The following is a 20,809-nucleotide window of genomic DNA, read 5'->3' on the forward strand; positions in this document are numbered from 1 at the left end:
GGTAAGATTCGGACTTCTTAGCTTTTTTTTTAAGTTTTGAGAATGTTACACCATCCTTTTGTTTGTCTGATATGTACAAAAATCACATGAAGTGGGTATTTTATCTGTGTCCCATATGCAAAGTAGCAAGATGGACCTCTTTGGGATTTAATTAACTGTTTAGTGCTGAAAATATCATGGCTTAAGTAGTGCAAGGTTGGACCATTAAATTATGATGTATAAATTTAAAATGCTCTGAGATAATGCCTTTTGGGAATATCCAATTCTTAAGCCTCTTTGACCCAACTCAAGCTAAATTGGCATGTTGAACATGGTGCACTTTTAAATGAGGTAGAAGTACATCTAATGTGGAAAAATGATCTTAGCAAACTAGTATGTAAGCACCACTTTTTAAATAAATCTGGGGGCATCTTTGACTAGGATTGGTAATGCCTTTCCCCAAAACACTCTTTCTAAAGAATTTACTTGAGGTAACTTACTGTGCAAAAAACTATTATATGTAATAACTTCCTCTAGCAATGACTTGATACAAATCAGTTACACTTCTCTCTCTTTCTGTTCATGTTTGGCTTTTTCCCTGTTTTTCTTTGTCGATGTGGTTTCAGGCTTTGAATAGAGATGTTGTCTAGAGTGGGAGAAGTGATTTCAGATGCAACCGAGAATAAGAAGACATGCTAGACTATACTTTCCCTACAGGTATGCGATATTTAATATTTCAGTTGATCAACAAAAGGTAATAGTTGGAGCACAAACTTGCCTTAGAAATACTTCCATTATACTAAGTATTGGCTTGATAACTCCACAAATAATTTTTTCAGAGTCATTGTAGAATAGCAAACCCATTGAGAACCATGACTTCACCATCTCTCCATCCCCTTTCTAGTGCCTGCCTAGCACAAACTAAATGCTTATTACTTGAGTTACATTGATATTCTTTAAGACATGAATTCCTAGTGGGTGCCATGAAGGAAAAGGTTACCTTTCTCCAAAATGCAGAAAGATCTGTATTGAGCTGGAAGTTGGGGTTGGTGGTAAGGAGAATGAGCTGGTGCACTCCTGAAGGAATGCCTTCCGGATTTGCCTTTGGCAACTGCCATTGGGAGTCCGGACCCTGGTTTCTGCATTGAAGGTTGTTCAGATGTATTCTGCCTCTGTCCTGCCCTTCAGCCAAACAGATAATTGCTCGCTCATCTGTGCCCTTATTTTTTACCTCCATATTGTTGCTCGTGCTATTCTCTCTGCTGGAACTCCCTGTCCCCATCTGTCAGAATCTCTTCTGTTCCTTTATGTTACTGCTCAGATCGCCTTGAATGAAACATTCCATAATTTATTTCCTGCCCCTCCACAGGGGCCGGAACAACCCTTCCTCTGTTACACACTTCCTTCATTTTGTGTTAATAACTAGGTACTTTTCTGCTCCTGTATTATGGGAAATGCACGTGTTTTTCATTCTGATGTCCTGTTTTGGTGGTGCCACTGACTTGTAGATTTAATAAATAGCAAGTAGAAGGAGGATACATACAGGGGGGTTTAAAGAAACTGATAGAATAACTAGAAGTATTATATAAGCATACACTATTTATTTATTTATTTATTTGACAGAGTTAGATAGTGAGAGACAGAGAGACAGAGAAAAAGGTCTTCCTTCTGTTGGTTCACCCCTAAATGGCCGCTACGGCCGGAGCTACATGGATCCGAAGCCAGGAGCCAGGTGCTTCCTCCTGGTATCCAACGTGGGTGCAGGCGCCCAAGCACTTGGGTCATCCTCCACTGCCTTCCTGGGCCACAGCAGAGAGCTGGACTAGAAGAAGGGACTGGAACCCTGTGCCTTTATAGGATGTCGGTGCCACAGGTGGAGGATTAACCAAGTAAGCCGTGGCGCTGGCCCCATAAGCATATACTATTTTATAATAAAATTTATATTGTATTCTTGGCTATGACACTAACTTTTGAGCCTATTCTCATATCTTGAAAGGCTAAATGCTTCCTCTGGGCAATTGATACAATCATCCAAAGGCAGCACATAGCAGTTGCCTGGAGGCCCACTTTGCCATATTTGGAGTCACTAAGTAGGGTCCATTCCAAGTGCCCCTTTCCTTACCAACATCCAGGGCTACACAGCAGGGAACTCTGCTGGCTTTCAGAGTAGTAACAACAGCAAGGATTCCTAACATGACCGCAGTAGCTCATTCCTGTCTGGCCAAAGACCAAGCTTCTGAATACAGCTGAGGATATAGGCGAGGCCTTGTCCCATGAACTGGTTTGGCCACTTGCATATCAAGTTACCTAGGGGATAGTCAAGTCAGGAACAGAAGGTCTTGGACACAGGCCAGAGCGTCTGCGTACAGATCCATTGCTTTTTAAAAATTCTCTTTACCCACTCATTTCCCAAGCCTGGATATGAGTAAGGAGCCTCAGAAATCCCTCCTTCATTGGAATGTTGGTGAGACTGCCACTTGTCATACTCCTGTGTCAATGGTATCATGAAGAAAAGATTGCTTTTCACCTGCACCCCTGCTTGGAGGAAGTGGTTAGGTAACTAGTGTTTTGGAGTTAATACTGTTTAATCCTTTTAAAGATGGTGAGTTAATTTTATCAACCCAGATAGTAACTACCACCCTGGAAAATGATCTTTTGTTTAGAAGCTGAGCTCCTGGGTACCACCATCCAGGAAACCTTGGCCTGTCTCTGAAACAGGATCTCTTTGCACTCAACTTCTACCTCTCCCTGAGTTAGTTACTGGTGCCTTATCTGCCATCACTAAACTAGAAGTGTGGTTAGGGATGGTGTTGCTCTTTGGTTCCTGTGCTCTGCATTGGTTGTGGTGGGTTCTTAATTTATCTCTGTTGAGTCAATGTTTAAAGGTATTCTCAAATAAGGAAAAACTTGCAGAAAAGGTTCTTACCCTTGATTGCAGCCATTCCAGACAGATGGCTATCTCATGTGGGACCACAAACAAGCAGTGTTGTCAGTGATCTCCAGATACCTCCTGTGAGTATTTACACCCCACCCTGTTGCCTACGTACTTTATTCCACAATTTTGTAGCTTAAAAATGGCCCCATGTCAATTCTCCATAGTGCATCCATCTAAGACTGATTTAGTTAGTAGGTTCCTAGCCCTTGTAGGCAGACTGATACATATTGTTTATAACCACAATCAGAAAAAAAGGGCTGAGGACTCTCTTTTTGGTTCTTGGTGTGGAAACAATGTTAGATTTCTGGTCTAGCATGAGATGGTATTCACTGGCATTTGACAGTTTGCTAGGAGATCAAAATTTTGGTATTGGAATGTACTTGGGCAGAAGGGTATAGATCTTTTATCGGTGGCTATAAGATTCATTTAAGTTAAATTAATAAACTTTTCACCTATATACTACTTTTTAATGACAAACTACCAGTTCATTAGTTTTATTCTCATAAAAAGGGCTTAAATGGGTGGAGTCTATAGTCACAGGGGCATTAATTCATTAACGGTCAAGAGCAGATATATGGAAGGAGTAAACTCATGCCATACCAGTTTTCAAAACTTGCTTCCCATTGTAGGATCAAGCCTGTTTTTTCAAGGCACTGCCCTGGGTTAGTTAGCAAACTGTGTGTGCCTGTTTCCTTATCTGTAAAATGGGAAATAAGGTCGCATTCACTGTGGGAATTAAATTTTGCAGTTTATAATGACAGACATGATAGACACTAGGGAATATTACTGTGACATTCGGGGTTTATTCAGTCTGTTAGCTCCATGCGATAACAGGCGCTCCAGCTGCAGCATTTCAGAAGACACCTCTACTTAGTGGATACTCAAATGGTATCTGTGGGGAAAAGCGTTGCAGGTGCTTGAACAGTGGAATCAGGATTAGAATGGAGGTCTCTGTGTGTATAAGCTCTGAGGCTATCACGGTAGTCAACAGAAAATCCTTGGGGCAGGTCATGAAATGTCACTGAACTGACTGCTGGATTTGGGAGCAGGCCTGATTCTGAAAGTTCCTGGGTGATCTCTTCTGGCAAACAGGAAGAGATGATAAGATTTCCGAACGATTGTGGTAATAATGAGAATGCTTTACAGTTTACATTGAGAGGGTGAGGTTAATGTCCATTTTGTCACTTTATCTGTCATGTGGATACAGTTATGCCCAAAGAAGCGCAAGGTCACCTGCCTTACTGTAGTTGCATCTCAGCCTTTGGGTAGAAAACGAATGCTGTGTCCACTGCGTTAGGGAAGACATAAAGGGGTTTAGAGAGAGGATAGTTGAAAGTTTAGGACACAGAGTGGGACTGACTTAAGAGTACGGGGACAGTCTCTGCAGCTAAAGAACAACTGGAGAAGTGGACCAAGAAAACCTTTCAAGATGAACTAATCCATCTCCATTTCAGATAAGGAAAGAGGGCTCTGTAAAATGCCAATGAAGGCATTTTACCTTGACTGCCTTTGTATCTACCAACAGGGTATACAGTTAGGTTTCCCTGTTCTCCCACACACCTATTCATCCTAGAGGACTTTAGTGTCAGCTACTTGAATCTTTCAGGGGGCAGAAAAAGCAGTAGCTGTGTGGGAATGAGGGACATGTATGGGAAATGGCTGGTTTACAATATAATCTCCAATTTATCACCTTAGGAGAAGCATAAAATTTTTTAAAAATTCATTAATTTTGAACATGGAGATGAGAAAAATTTTGAATCTGCCATGTTTTCCTCACTCCCAGGGCTGGATGAAGGGAGAGTGAGATTATTTGTTGTAAAGTCCCCCATAAACATTTGAGAAGATGCATTGATATCAGGCAGTACATACACCCCACTGGGACAGGCAGGAGCAATGGTGTCTAATATTAAGGGGTGTTGGGAAATATGGGATTGTGGTGGGAGTTTCAGAAACGTCATTCCCAGGATGAAATTTTGCTGGGGTAGGAGTGGAGAGAGCTGGTCCAACTCCAACCACATTTGCTGTAATACATCTTATTATTAGGGTGGTTTTGCTAATGGTATGGATGTAGACACTCTCCTACCTCCATCTAAGTGGTCTAGGCTGGTCCCATTTTTCTGCTGTTTGTGCAATTAAAGTAACAGGAGCCACAGGGGAAAATATTCTTAAATCTTGCTGGCAGTTTCTTAAATGATCAAATTGTGAGTTGGTGGGGAGGGGACTTGTAGTCATTGCTATGATTTCCCTAGGGGCATTTTACAAATTATTCTCTGATGTGTTTCTCTGATTGTTCCAGAGGCTTTGGCAGAGAGAATTCCAACACCTGCCATGGGGAATGGGTGACAGCCTCCCCGGGACATAGGTGCTAAAATACCTACAGCCTCCACAGGCTGAAATACCAGAGCAGAGTGCTGTCCTCCTGTGTGGCAGAGTTCTCAGGCGAGCAGCTAGTCTTATGAGAATAGTGAAACACCTTGACTTTCACAGATGGATTAACACTGTGATCTCTCTCTTCTAATCTCTCCTTGCCTGCTCACCACTGAGGCCTGGGGTGGGTCTCCAAGAAATGACAAAACCTTCCCTCTTTTCTTCAGTCTATCACCATATCCCAAATTTGGCTTTGGAAAATCCCCTTCAACTTCCTCTTTTTACAGGAGAGTAGGAAAGCCAAGAAAAGCAAGCAGTTTACCTATATTTCCTTGGTGAGCCTGAGGTAGTGCCGAAACAAGGACCTACCTCTTTCTGACCTCAGTCTATTTCAGGTGTGTTTAAGTAGGAAGTTGTGTAAGAAACAGCAGGACAAAAACAAGGCAGTGCAGGGAACTGTGCGTGGATGGAGGTGGGAATGGAAGACCCACTGGTCCAGCAATCTGTGTGCAACCCGCAGATGTGTTTCATCTCCAGATTAGTGAGCTGGCACTGTCCTGTAGCTGGTTAATGGCCTCGTGTGGAATATCATTGTCATCACTGAGCTCTCTGAAGGGGCTATTTTTGGCTTGCCATTCTCTGTGCTCTGACTTCCTGACCCAGTGTTCCAATGGAAATTTTCCAGAGCAATGGGATTTCAAAATGCATAGGCAAGGGAAGGAACAGAAATAACCGCCTAGACATGAATGAGAAATGAGACAGGAGCCACTGTGTCCATTCTGGTCCCTCCCCCACCCCCAACCTCCCTCTAAAATAAATCACCATCTTCTGGCAGTTTGGTTTCACCAACTAAGATGTACAAACTTGTTGAACAGGAAATGCCCACAGAGGAGGAAGTGAGAGGGATGGTGGGGGTGAGGGAGAACAAGAGAGGGAGCAGAAACCTTAATGATCCTAAAAATTAATGGGCAATAATTTCTACTTTGGAACTTCCTTTACTGTTCCAAAGAGTGATAAAGCACCGTAATTATTGCTTTAAATAACCACGTGGCTCCATCAGAACAGCATGAGATAGCACTTGCCTAGGAGCAAGCCCGTCTCCTGCTGTTGCTGGCACTGTAGCCCGAGATACCCTTAGGAGCCAACAGGACAAGGTCTGGATAGAGGCATCTTTTAGTATGGGCCTCCAAGATGCTCAATTGCTGTGGCCTCAGGGGAGATGGCTGCAGGTTGTCCTTGTCCTCTGTGACATTCTGGGATCCTCAGCTGAGGCAGGAAGACATCACCACTCTCCTTCTCTTTGGGCTTGGGTGAGGAGGGCATCATTTCAGGATTTTGCAAAGTTCTATTTCTAGAAGATTTCAACCTATCCATGGGTGTCCTCGCTACCCACTGGGGTCTCAGGACACTGAAACCAAAGCCTTGCCCCCTACATGATCTTCCTCACACTGATGAGTAGTTCTCTAGAGCAAGCCAGCTCAGTTCATTGAGGCCTATTTCATTCACTCCTCCCTCTGGTCATCAGCTCTTGTTCTGAAGTTTCTGGAGTTGGTTTATCAGAATCGTAGCTTAGTAAGGGAAAATAAGCAAAATTATATTTTGAAGAATATGCATCCTGCTTGCCTGTTTGGAGAATTTTTGCCATGTATCAGGGGCTTAGGTATAGTCACCCCTTCTTGGCAGACCCAAGCGGTCCCTCAGTACAAGCCACCTAGCCAGCCAGCCTGGGAGACAGCCTACAGAGAAGACCTGATCTTGTCTTTGTCTTCAGAGCTGTGAGTATGCAGAAAGTGCTTATTTCATGAATACAATAGCTTCCAGAGGGGGAATCATTGTTCGTGGTGTGGGCTTCCAGCCAGACTAGGAAATAGCTGCAAATCACAGATCTTGACCCCAGTCCTCAAGCTGACAGATTATACCACCACCAAGCCTTCTGCCCACCAGCTGCTTCTACTAAGGAGGCAGTTAACTACAGAGATAGTGACAACCCCTTCAATTCCAGGACTGTTATCAGTGATGGAACCAGCTTAGCTGGGGCTCTAACCTCTGCAGCCTAATACAGAGTCTTACAAGACACCATCTCTTTTTTATGATGTTCATAAAGACGTGTACCTTGAATGAAAGGAACTACCTCTCATCATACTTATTTTTTCTCCCCAGTATGAAAAAAATAGCCTATGAAATATATTGGTGAGCATCTGAGAGGGATTGATTTCTTATTTATCAATAGCTTGGAAGAAGAAGAAATGGATTTGGGTTGGAGATGAACCTTCTTTTGTCTTCTTAGATTCAAAGTAAAAATATAGTTAAATCCAAGATACTTCACTCACATGAATGCGCATTCACACATACATACGTTTTCCTTTTTGTTCATACCTGTCCTTTACTCCCTGTAGCCTTAGCCTAGAATGGACTTCTGGATGTGCGCAAGAACCAGAGGGTGGCAGAGCTGAGCCATCGATTCTGACTGTTCTTTAAACAAAGGAGACACATTGTAAACTAATAGGAGGGAAGTTACTGGCTTTACCATCTTTCTACTTAATTGACAACTGCTGAACTTGGCTTCTGGGATTAGCTGTGGTTCTGGAAGTAGCTTGCTCTAGAGAACAGCAGCTCCTCGATGCCAGAACTCAGTTCTCCCACCTTGCACAAATAGTGGCCTGTACACGTAAAGGGCCAGAGTACTAGCAAACCATCCATTGCAGCTAACTCAGCTTGTCACCCACCATCCCGCTTGGCATCTGTAATCCCAAGGCATGGTGTCTCCTGTGCTCACACTGAAGAGGAAATTAAGAAAATATTGTCCTGTTCATTGGGTCACTTAAAAATATTTGTCCTAAATTATCTTCATTTTCTATAATAATAAAATCCATTAACTTACCAGTAGTTCCTTACTGCATTATACACTGGTAATAATGTCTTCGTGGGCATGCTTGCTTCCTAATTGATGATGGTATCTTTAACTTCCTAATCACTGTCCTTTCCCTACCACTGTTCACTTTTGGTTATGTGCTGAAGGAAAAATTAATTTGCATATTTTCTAAACAAGAAAGGCAACAAGAATTGGATGGGTCCATGTATTTGTGCATATGTATCTATACACCCACCTCGGGGTTGGGAAATAAAAGGGACATTAGGTTTTTGGTTGTGTGGCCTTCCTATGGAAATTACTCATGGAGCAGTTAGAATTAGGAGGGAATTTATTACTATCTCACTCTCCCGTTGTGTATTCAGAGAATCTAAGACTTAGTCATTTGCCTAAGGTCCCTAAGCATATTAAGAGCAGGAATAAAACTTAGGTTCTTTTCACTGCTATCATGCCTTCACCCCACATTGATTTTGCTACTTGTAAGAGTTTGATTTCATGACAGTTCCCTCTGTGAGTGTCTCAGGTGATTCTGCTGTTTGTTGGATACTGCCAGCTAGCTCTGGCAGCCCCTAGGGAACTCACAGGTAGAATTTCAAGGACCCAGTAGAGGTTGGGCAGTGGCCATGTGATTTCTTGGCCTGAAGGATTCCAAGCACTTCCCATAAGAAGACCAGTTAGGAATCTAAGATTTTTCTGTTTGAGCAGAGGCAAAATGTCTTAGAAGAACTGGTCTTGGCTTTCGTCTCTGATAGAGGCCTAGTGCCTCTGTTGCCCTGTCTAATAATGAGTAGTAGGGAGAAGGGCTTAAAAATAATGGTTAGCTAAATAAAGTGAAGAAAGTGCTAAGTGAAAGGGACTGGAAGTCTCTCCAAAGACCACTTGAGAACGAGTTGTGTTTTCCTCCTTTAAATAAAGTGATTATAGTGCTAATGAAAGGTGCTAGTAGCAGTGCCAAGACTAATGTTCTAATATGAACTGGTAGTAGTTGTTCAAGTTTGTTCTTTCTTTCTTTTTTTCTTTTTTTTTTTTTTAGCTTTTCTTCCTTGGGACGCATATTTGTGGTGGGGAAAAGAATGGTCTTTGATGAGAGAGTTCTACCAACTTGACTCCCATCCTTCAAGATTTCTTAGAAAAAAAAATTGTAGGTTCTACCTCACATCATGAGATAAACTGAAATATAACTGAATATTTTGGTCTATGCAGGCCAAGAGAAGGAAAGGCAAGGGCTGACTGACCTTGGACCTGTGAGTAAACACCTTTTATTATTCAAGCCTTAAGGCCAAATCCTATTTTTGGCTGCACAGTGAACTTTGCTTTACCTAATCTCTTGGTCTTTGTCTTGGCCTGTTTTTTGGGTCTTGTGTAGGCATAGGCTGTTTTGCAGAGTGGGAGAAGATTCCTCAGGGGGAAGTGCTTTAGGGAGGATCTAGGCCTCCATGGTCTCATCTCTTTGTATGGCTTCCCTACCTTCTTGCCTCACATTGGGGTTGCTCTGAAGATACAGGTGAAACCCTAAGCCTCAGAACAAACTGATTGTCAGCTGTTTCTCCTCATTCTGCCTGTAACTTTGAGCCAAAGCCAAGACGCTAAAGTGCAAAGAAAGAAATGGAACCCCAGGGTTCTGGCCATGGGCCAAAACAGGGAGCAAGCTGTGGACAGCGGTGCGCCAGTGGTGCTGTCCCCTTGTGCAGGCCCCCCCTCTGTGGATATCCACATCCTTTAGCTGGACTCCTTCTCCTCCCAAGTCCATCTCCTAGTCTTTCTCCTTTTGTTCTGGAGTGCCCTAGTACCCTAGGACAGTGGCACCTCAGAGTCAGAAGGTAAGAGAAACGTTTGTCTAAATTTCCTAAATGTTAAAGCTAAACAAAGCACCTAAAAGAAAAAGACGACTTATAAAAATATAATGGGGTCACCCCCCAAACTTCTTACATTTTCTATGTATATGAAATGTCAAAATATAATGAATAACTTTCCAAATAGTACCATCTCTCCCTACCCATATATACTTTATCTGTAGCAGCCCCCATACTGCCCATTCACCTCTTAAAGCTTTACTCTGTAGAACCACTAGATAATAAATCTATTTCATCCCACTCACCCCACCTTCCCCAACATGCACCCACTTGAATTTCAAAGTAACTCTCCAAAAAAATAGACATTTGCAAAAAGTATATCTGTTTACACTGTCTATGTGCATATTATTTCTCAAGATTATTACTTTTTTTTAACCATAAAAAAGATTGCATATTGGCAATATAATGAGAAACCATGGTGGCCATTTCTGGTTGTTGGTGGGTCAGTGGGCTGGGTGTGGAAGCACAGAAGCAGGAGGACTCTGAGAGGGGCAGGCGTGTCTTCGGCCTTGGCACATGAGGACTGAGAGGGTTAACTGGGTTCTCAGGCCTTAGGTCTCTGCAGTGCCCCATCTCTGTAGTCATTCCCTCTCTTCTGTCCACCTTCCTCCACCTCCTACCCCTGCCCATGCCTCACAACCCTCTTGAAGCAGAGGCCACGTGGCTCTGTGGCATGTATCTGCCTGGGCCAGTCTGAAGACAGGGATGGCATTTGGAGGGGTGTGATGTGGGACACACACCCAAGCAAGCTTATTTGTGACTGTTCCCACTCGGAAAAATTGTCCATGACTTCTATGTCGTTAAAAATTTAAGCAGTTACTAGGCTGATAGGTTAAGAAATAGATCTTTTGTTCTTGTGGCTTTGCATTAATATTAAGCATGAATATATATCATATATTACATTGCTTTCCTTCTGCTCTGGGGAAGACTGCACTCTCCTTCTAAACAGGAAAACTGCACAGCCTGTGAATTGAATGTTTTGAAAGCTGTTATTGCCCTATAACCCTCCCCCCACCCTTTCTTCCCAGCTCTCAGTTCCTATATTAGAAAATCCCACCCCCCCCCCACCAGCCCACCCGAGGTTAAATAGATAGTGCCACGTTCTAAAATTCATGCATTGCTGCATTTTTGCTATTGCACATATTGCAGAGAGAGGGAGGGAGGAGGAGAGAGTTGTGCATGTGTGCCCCCTGCTGCCCTTCCTCTTCCCTTCCTTAGGCTCTCAGATTCCTGTGCCATCTCCCGCTCGGCCCTCTCCCAGCCTCCCCTTCACTGCCAGCAGACCCTTCACTGGTTGTGGACGTCCTCTCTGCGGACGATCTTGTAGATGATCCAGTAGAACATGTTGAAGATGAGGAAGGCCATGGGGAAGCCGATGCGGGATATTTTGTCGATCTTCTTGGCCCTCTGGATGAAGAGTTTCCGCATCTCCTCGGGCGACTTAGATGGTGCCGGAGGGGGGTTGGTGGTGGTGTTGTTGTTGGCACCCTTGACCGAGATGCCATCCTTGGCTTGCAGACAGGCTGGGCCCATCCCATAGGCAAAGTTGAAACGGACCTCTCCGGCCTCATCCTCCTGGAATAGATTCAGCATGGGGCTCTACTTAAAATAAGACAGGGCTGGGCACCCTCCCTGCAAGGCACTCCCCAGGGGGCCAGGCCGTGCTCCTGGTTCTCCCTGCCTCTCAGACTGCTCTTTGGCTGGCGTGGGAGTTCTGCCTTATAGAGGGGCGCCCCTTGCATGCTGGAACAGATGCAAACCAGGGGACAGAACCGTGGGTCTAGAGGCTGGCGACCTGTGCCATCTCTGACGTTACTTGCTGGCTGTATGGCCTTAGGTGAGTCACTTTCTTCCGTAAGCCTCAGGTTTTTTTTTTTTTTTTTTTTAAATGTCTTTTTGTCCTATGAGTGGGGGTTAGAGTCATCCCATTACCTTAGAAGGTTCTTTGAACCATCAGAGGTAATTGAGCAGATACTCTGTTGTGTCCTGGATTTTGATTAGGAATTCTGAGGGCAATTTGGAGAGATCCCCTGCTTTGCCTCTGTTGCTTCCTTACCCACTTACCCACCCTGTGATGACCCAGGCAGGAGCAGGAGCTCAGGCCTCCCCTCCGTTTCCCAAGCCAGGGAAGCCAGATCTTTGCCAGGTCCCCACATGCCTTTGATTTTGACGACGAGCCATTGTTCAGTGACCTTCCCTGCTTGCATCCAACTTACCTTTCCTGGTTCCTCCTCTCTCGCCACCATGGGCTCTGCACCCCTGCCTGCATCTTTCCATATTTCTTTTGTGTGTCCTCACATCCCTGCCTCACACTCACTTGTCTTTTTGGCTTATGTGTTTCCCAGGGCATGGTCTAAACCACAGAGGCACAGTTGGATGCTCCCATCATGCCCAGCTTCACTGTCTCTCCTTTAGAGCTCTGAGGTGGTACTGTGTCAAGCATTTCATTCAGTATGGGTCCAGTGTTGGATTCAGTCTGTGGCTCTGGGGGCATTTTATCAACTCATGTCGCCCTCCTAGATCATAAAAGCCTTCAGGATAGGGTCCCTATCTTCTGCTTCTTGCTGTGCAGAACAAGGCACTCAGGATGGGACTCACCCACGCCTCTCCATCTCTACTGGTCTGCCCCAGGATGGCCGCCATATGCACTTGTGATAACCTCCAGTCTGACCTCCTACTGCCTCAGAGCCCATCTGCCTTGTGCTGACACGGAAGTCACTGCTTATCTTCTGCTGAGAACCTGTCAGTCGGCTGCGGTTGACTCTAGGATCATTACAATCCTTAGCATGGTAAAAAAGGCCTTTGATGACCCTGTCCACCTCTCCAGCCTTATGCCATTCTCTCTGTCCTTCTGTGTTTCAGTCACTCTGTGATTTTCCTATATCTTTGCAAGTGTCTTGCCCTTCTTTTTGAGCTTCTGTTCAAGTTGTTCTCTCTGTTGGGTACACACTCCAAACTCCAGCTGCTTCTATTCTACCTAATTCTTTTTTTTTTTTTTTTGACAGGTAGAGTTATAGACAGATATAGACAGTGAGAGAGAGAGAGAGAAAGGTCTTCCTTCCGTTGGTTCACTCCTCCAATGGCCACCATGGCTGGCGCTGCGCCGATCTGAAGCCAGGAGCCAGGTGTCTCCTCCTGGTCTCCCACAGGGTACAGGGGCCCAAGCACCCAGGCCATCCTCCACTGCCCTCCCAGGCCACAACAGAGAGCTGGACTAGAAGAGGAGCAACTGGGACTAGAACCTGGTGCCCATATGGGATGCTGGCGCCGCAGGTGGAGGATTAACCAAGTGAGCCATGGCACTGGCCCCTCTCTTTTATTCTTAACTCAGAAGCCTTCAGTGTGCTCCCAAGAGTAGACTGGCTGCCCCTGCTGTGTGTGCTGTAAGATGATTTTTAAAGGCTGTTATCACACTGTTATGATTCTTTGATTAATGTGTCTCCCATTAGACTACAAGCTCCCAGAAAGTAGAGGGAAAATCTATCATGTTCGCTGCCCCCTTAACACTGAGCATATGAAAGTAGTTCCTGGTACATATGCTCAAAACTCAGTAAATATTTGTTGAATCGGTAAATATTTACTTGTATATTTTCAGCAGCCTCCTCTCCCTCCCTTTTTTGGTTTGTTTAAATGGGTTGCATTCCTAACACAAGGAAGGTTTGAGACATATGATAAATGCTATAAATGCTCAAGAAATCTTTGGCAAGTCAATCAATATGACCAACATCCTCATTGCAGGCAAAGCATGGAAGATAGATGCTTAATAACTATTTGTCTATCAATGAGGCGAGAATAGTGTTTAGGGGCCAGCATTGTGGCCTAGACAGTTAAGCCACAGTCCATATGGGAGCTGATTCAAGTCCCAGGTGCTCCACCTCTGATCTAGCTCCCTGCTAATGCACTGGGGAGAGTGGAGAATGGCCCAGGTGCTTGGGCCCCTGTACCCATGTGGAAGAACTGGAAGAAGCTCTGGCTCCTGGCTTTGGCCTGGCCTAGCCCTAGCTGATGTGGCCATGTGGGTGGTATGTGGGTGGTGAACTAGAAGATGGAAGCTCACTTGTTCTCTTTCCTTCTCTCTAACTCTGCCTTTCAAACAGTAAAATCTCTCTCTCTCTCTCTCTCTCTCTCTCTCTCTCTCAACAAAAATAGTAGTGTTTATGCCAAGGCCAAGAGGAGGGGTGGGGGAAGCCAGACAAATTCCTGGACCTAGTACCTGGAAGGCTGTTTACATTTTCATATAAATCTGGCTTTTAAGGGGATTGTGGTGCTTGAAAACTTATTTATTTATTTATTTTAGTTGGCCCAAGTTACAGGGAGAAGCAGAAAATTTAGTCTATGCAGATTTGAGTGAATTACTGTCTTCCTCATCTGTTAAACATGGCAGTGGAAGTTTTAGAGGCATGAACGGCAGGACCCATCAATCTTATATTGTACTTGGGGAAAAAAAAATTCCAAGCAGACTGGAAAAAGACTTGCTATTCCTATGACAACCAGCAGGTGGCAGAAACCACATGCCCAATTGCATCTGGAGCTGCCTGGGGATGGCATGGGAGAAATCTGATGTGTCTTCTGGAACCCCGGGAGGTTTCTGGGACTCACAGAGAACTCAAGGACCGGATGCCTTCTGCCCAACAAATGAGGTAACATGGGAAGATCGTGGGATTTGGGAAGCTGGGCCAAGATCACAGGCATTTTGGCTAGTTCCTTTCCACTCCTCATTTAGGGTTTCAGTTCCCCTCTGCAAGCGGCCTGCTAAAGAGAGGTTTCTGTGGCTGGAGCTGTGGTGTAGCTGGTAATGCCACTGCCTGCAGTGCCAACATCCCAAGGGTGCCGGCTGAAGTCCCGGCTGCTCCAATCCAGCTCTCTGCTAATGGGCCTGGAAAAGCAGTGGACTAGGGCCCAAATGCTTGGGCCCCTGCACCCACATGGGAGACCTAGAAGAAGCTCCTGGCTCCTGGCTTTGGATTGTCTCAGCTCAGGCTGTTGTGGCCATCTGGGGAATGAACCAGCAGATGGAAGACCTCTCTCTCTCCCTCTGCCTTTCAAATAAATAAATAAATCTTAGAAAAATAAGTTTCTGCAGCCTGTGCTGTTATGTGTTGCCACAGCCGCAGTGGCTGACTCCAAAGGGCACTCTTCATGGTGAACTGACTCCACACACTTGTGGTTTCTGACAGTTGGACGAAGCCCATAGCCTTGATGAGTGCACTCCCGTTAACTCACATTCACACAAGGAGAAATGGGAGTGATGAGGTGAGCTAGGGATGAATAATATCTGGTTGGAGGAGGCTGGTACACTGGGGAGTGTGTTCAGCCTACCTAAAGGCAGCACCAGTGCACCAGAGCCATTTGGGAATGTGTATCCCATGTGGCCAGAGGCCACCTTAAAGATACTGGCATTCCAAATTTGGCTTTCTGGCTACTAGTTTTTGATCTCTGCCTTGGACTACACATTAGTTCCTTTTTTTTTTTTTTAGATTAATTTTATTTGAAAAGCATAGAGAAAGCACAAGAGAAAGGTCTTCCATCCAGATTCACTCCCTAAAAGGCTACAATGGCTAGAGCAGAGCCAGGCCGAAGCTAAGAGTCTGAAACTCCATCCAGGTCTCCTATGTGGGTGGTGGCAGGGGCCCAAGCACTTGGGCCATCTTCTGCTTCTCCAGGTGCATTATTAGGTAGCTGGATCAGAAGTAGAGCAGACATGACTGGAACCAGTATTCCTATATGAGATGCCAGTGTTGCAGGCCTCAGCTTAACCCACTTAGCCACATAGCCAGCCCCTGAAGCTGACTTCTTACTATCTAATAGATGTAGGACTGTTTTTATCTGGTTCAGGGTGGACCCCTGCTTAACAGATAAGGGCATGGTGTATCAGTCACGTTTTGGAAGAAGCCTCAAGTCCCTGAGTACCTCCTCTGTGCGCCATCAGTACCTTGGGATCCCGGTGACTTGCTTTGCCTTCCTATCATTAATTGCATGAGAGAAGGGGACAGGATGATCTCAGATCTCATCAAGGAAGGAACTGAAAGAATCTGATCAAATATGCTTAATGGCCTTATGCAGATGTTACCTGGCAAGAGAGAGTTTTTGTTCTCTAGGATATAAAACTGGCACCTGGGAGGGCTGGTGGCAGCCTTTGGAAGCAGCATAGGTTCACCACACTACACATCTGCACAGGGCTGCATTCAAATTTTAGTCTATGCAAATAACACCTTCTGGATTTGTGTAGCACAGAGTGCAAAACCTGATGCTTAAATGAATATTTTGGACATAGTCTTCCCAAATAAGTGTTTCCAACAAATGCCTTTAGCAGTGGGAGCTATAAAAAGCAGATAGTCAATGGGATTTCAGAGATTACTGTATTTGATCAGTCTCAGATTTTCTTTTTTTAAGAAGCCGAGGCCCATGGACAGTGCAGAAGGACTCAGAGGGGGGTCTTTTAAGAGATCCCACCTGACTCGCTGATGCAGATGGAGCACAATGGTGATGTGGTAACTCCCATAACATCTTGAAATGTTTACCACCTCCCTAACGCCAGAAGCTAAGTGAATCAGACCCCTGGACATTTAGGGAACATAGTGATGGAAATCTGTGTACATGTAATCACTTTAGTCCTTGGCACTTGTGTGGCAGGAAGAAAAGGTAAAGCTACTTTGGTGCCTCTTGGTTGAGTTCTCACCATGGTCCCTCTGAATGCTCACTTAGTCCCATTACAGATGGAGAAGCTGAGCCCAGAGGAAAGTTAGCTTGAAGTCACACACCGAAGGAAGCTCAGGAGGCAGAGTCCTTTGTCACAGCTGTATAGACAGTTATTTAAGTAGGCCACTCTGGAGCTAGTAGGAACTTGGTATGTCACAAGTCTGCGGTGTGGCCTGACAGGTCATAGTACATAGTCCTTGGTTGCCCTAGCCTTTCACTAGAAACAATTAAGGGAAGGCTTGGACTGAAAATCCTCCTCTTAAATCATTAGTTTGTTAATACATTTGTTCATTTGTTGATCAAATGTCTATTGTATGTTCACTGTATATCAGGCATTGTGTTAGGCATCAGGGATATAGCAATGAGCAAAAATACACATGCTCTTTGCCCAAAATGATCTTATAATACAGTAGAAGAGATGAGCATTAAACAATCACATTCTTGGGTATATAATTAAAAATCAAGGTAAATATTTAGAAGGAGATTAACCCACTTCCATTGGAATGTAGCCTTTGCTAGAACACACAGCCTGTTTGTATAAATTGGAAAGAAGCCATGCTCTTTAGAGATATCAACTGTGGTCCTTTCCTCTGGGATGACATAGTCTCAGGCCAGGAAAGAGCGCCCCCTGCATGTATGTTTCAGAAACTGAGGAAGCAGCTGGCGTGGTAGGTGTGGAGAGCAGGGGAGAAGGGGATGTGAAGATGAGGCTCGAGAGGAAAGCAGGTTCCTGATCCCTGGGAGAAAGGTTCCCTAGGGAAGCAGCTATGGACTAAGTATGGAGCAGTTTGCTCCAACTGGCTGCACACTCCCAGCGGCAGTTTTTTCTTTTTGGTTGGAGCACAACTTCCGAGTTAACAGATGTTGACAACTTTTCACTCCTGGCCTGCCAGGTGTTTCTGTGTTCAATCCCCTAAAAGGTGAGAGAACCCAGGCTGCAGTAGATGGGAGATGGTGGTGAACTGGCTTGTTGCCTCTTTCTTGGAGGCAGAATGCAAAGGCCTGGAACATGGCCATTCAACTTTAACTTCCCACATTTTGTGGTGTAGTTCCCTGAGGAACCAAGTCCATTGCAATAATGCAACCTGGAAGTAACAATCAATACACATCTCCCAGCTTGTTGTCTTTGGGGTTTGAAGCTAGTTAATACCTTGACCCCATTAGCATTTGCTCCATTAGTTGCTGGGAGATGCAACTGGTAGAGTTACGGTTAGAAGATGACATCCAACTATTTGTTGGATGGAAAGCTAAGACTTCTAAGAATCTAATTCCAATTCCTCACCTTCTTTACCCACTGAGAAGGATGGTCTGCGAAACCAGTGTCACAAGACTACTTGGAACTCATCCATATACCACTACTGTCCCACCACAGACAGCGACCTAAAAGCCTACCTTGTGATGTCTCCGCTTCCTCCTGAATCGGAGCAGCTCTTTGTGTTGCCGAGACACAAAGTTGACAGCAGCATATTCTAGCAGGGCTGAGAACACGAAGAGCAGGCAGACTGCCATCCAAATGTCAATGGCTTTCACATAGGACACCTGGAGCGGGGGTTGGGGGGGAAACCCAGGGAAGCAGGAGCAGAGGAGAGTGAATACAGTAGTTCCATTCTTCCACCATTTCAGTGATCTGCAGTTAATTACAGTGAAGTATTAACTGGAAAAGCACAGAGATAAATAGTGCGTAAGTTTCTGATTACATGCTGTCTGATAGTGCAAGGAAATTCTGTGCCATCTTGCTCCATCCTGCCTGGGACATGAATCATCGTTGCTGAGCCTTTATGTCATATATACTATCCACCCACTAATCACTTAATAGGCCTCTTGCCTGGATTAACAAGCTGACTGTGGTGTCACAGTGCTTGTGTTCAAGTAACTCTTATTTTACTGAATCTTGGACCGAAAGCACAGAAGTACTGATACGGGGCAATTTGGATATGCCAAACAGAAGCCACTTTCCTTATGTGAAAAATTGGAACTTCTAGACTTCATATAGAAAGGAAAAAGAATCATATACTGAGGTTGCTATGATCAATAATAAGAATGAGAAAGCTGTGAAATGGTAGGTACAGGGGAACAAAACCTTAGTATATGCAGTATATAGTGCTATGCATGGTTTTAGTTTCCACTGCAGGTCTTGGATGTGTCTCCCATGGATGAGGGATATATTAAGCATGGCCATGTTTTCTGCTCTCAAGTAGTTCCCCCACCACCCATTGCTGTCTGCTCCTCAGCTGGGATATTAGGAAGGAGAGTACAGAGAGCAGCAAAGAAAGACATCAAAAAGACTGGACAGAATATTGAAGAAAAGAGAATACAGGACCTATCAGAATATAAAAGACAGGAGGACAGTGGACCTAGCATTATCATTTATTGGAACAGTATGTTGTGTTTAGGGATGGCAGGAACATGGGACCTCAAATCCCCTTAAGCTAGGTGTTAAAAATACCATCTTAAGTGTAAAAGTAATCATATGAATAGGATTAAGGGTATGGTAATAAAAATAGATAGAATTAAAAAGGCAGGAATACTCCAATATGGTATGCAGTTCACACAGCAGAATCATAGAATGACCATTGTTTTAAGTAGCACTCTGACTTTAGAATCTAAAGCATTCTGGTCTGGCTGAAAAGCCCACGAGAGCATTTCAGGCATGGAAAGCCAAGACACTGTGGCAAAAAATATCCTACATGAAGGACCTCAGTGGGTGAGACTCCAGTGGAAAGAAGTGGTCATCAAAGAAGGAAGTATTTTTCTCTGAAGGGAGGAGAGAATTTCTACTTTGCTTATGGCCCTGTCTAAACACTGACCAAGTTTGTGGATTCAAAAGGCTTCCATAGCCTAGGCAGCTCATGTCAAGAGCCTCAGGTGATCACTTACATCATACATAGGAGTGTTAATTGTTAAATTAACAATAGTCATTGTGTACTAGCTTCCCATGAAGGACCTTTGTCCTCAGAGTTGTATTATAATTATGTCTAAGTTTTCACGAAAGATGTATCATTCTTGAGTGCGTCTTTAAAGTTAATTAAGTTTAAAAAAAAGGTGAAATTAAAGATGCATTCACTTTGAATAGCTCTTGTTTTGACTATTGAGGAACAGTTTTTGTGTTTTTTTTTTTTTTTTGTCTTTTCTTTTTTAATGTAAATCGTTGAACTCTTAGTATAGAGTTGGTCTTATGCGTATAAAGTTAATCAAAAATGGATCTTAGTGGAGAATGGGACTGGGAATGGGAGAGAGAGGAGGAGGGGTGGGAGGGTGGGTGGAGGGCAGGTGTGGTGGGAAGAATCACTATATTCCTAAAGCACCTACTTATGAAATGCATGAAGTCTGTATTCCTTAAATAAATGGTTTCTTTGGCTGGGGGAGAGTGGCAGGAAGAGCTGAAAGTGAATGGAGGTGGAGTATTTGGGTTAAGACATGCCTTGGGACACCCACATCTCATACTGGAGGGTCTGTGTTGAGTCCCATCTCTGCTTCTGCTTCCTGCCAACGAGCACTCTGGGAGGCAGCAGATAGTGGCTCAAGTGCTTGCGTCCCTGTACTCACCTGGGAGACCTGGCTTGAGTTCTGGGCTCCTGGCTTTGGCCTGACCCAGTCTGAGCTATTATGGCCATTTGGGGAATGAACTAGTGGGAGGGAAAATCTTGTCTTTATCTTTCTTCTTTTCAAATAATTTTTTAAAAAAAATTAAAAGAAGTTGAATGGAGGATGTCAGTGAAAATGACAGCCTAAGAATGTCCAAAAATTCTCTTCTCCACACAATCAGTGAGAACACTGTAAAAAATGGTCAGGGTCCACTTTTTGAGAAATATGCTAATTACTGAAGGCTTATAGGAATCTCAGGAGCATTTATTAAAAAATAACAGCTGACTCAGTGAGAACAGCTTTGTGGTACTGTTTCAACAGTTTTGCTGGAAGGTAATGTATATATTACTCACTTTATACATCTAAAGTACACAATTAAATGAATTTTAGAATATTTACAGATATGTGCAACTATCAACAAAGAAAATTTTCAAACATTTTTATTACTTCACAAAGAAACTTGCTACTTTTTAGCTATCATTTCCTTATTACCTCAATCCTAAGGGACAATTAACACACTTT

The 20,809-nt window shown here is 44.2% G+C and overlaps 1 protein-coding gene across 2 annotated transcripts in view; it reads right to left on the reverse strand.

Moving 5' to 3' along the window:
• Positions 1-11,079: 11,079 nt before the first annotated feature.
• Positions 11,080-20,809, reverse strand: part of GLRA1 (glycine receptor alpha 1) — a 98,799-nt gene continuing 89,069 nt past the window's right edge. Inside the window, exons 8-9 of one of the 2 annotated variants that reach the window (XM_008255290.4) lie at positions 18,095-18,241; positions 11,080-11,578 (exon numbers count right to left, since the gene is read on the reverse strand). In XM_008255290.4, the coding sequence (XP_008253512.1) occupies positions 11,291-11,578; positions 18,095-18,241 (435 nt within the window). In that variant the 3' untranslated portion in view covers positions 11,080-11,290. Of the gene's footprint in view, positions 11,603-18,094; positions 18,242-20,809 lie in introns of both variants that reach the window. The other variant, XM_051844397.2, reaches the window with a different exon arrangement.

Source organism: Oryctolagus cuniculus, chromosome 6 (assembly GCF_964237555.1).
Source record: "Oryctolagus cuniculus chromosome 6, mOryCun1.1, whole genome shotgun sequence".
NCBI classification, from domain to species: domain Eukaryota; kingdom Metazoa; phylum Chordata; class Mammalia; order Lagomorpha; family Leporidae; genus Oryctolagus; species Oryctolagus cuniculus.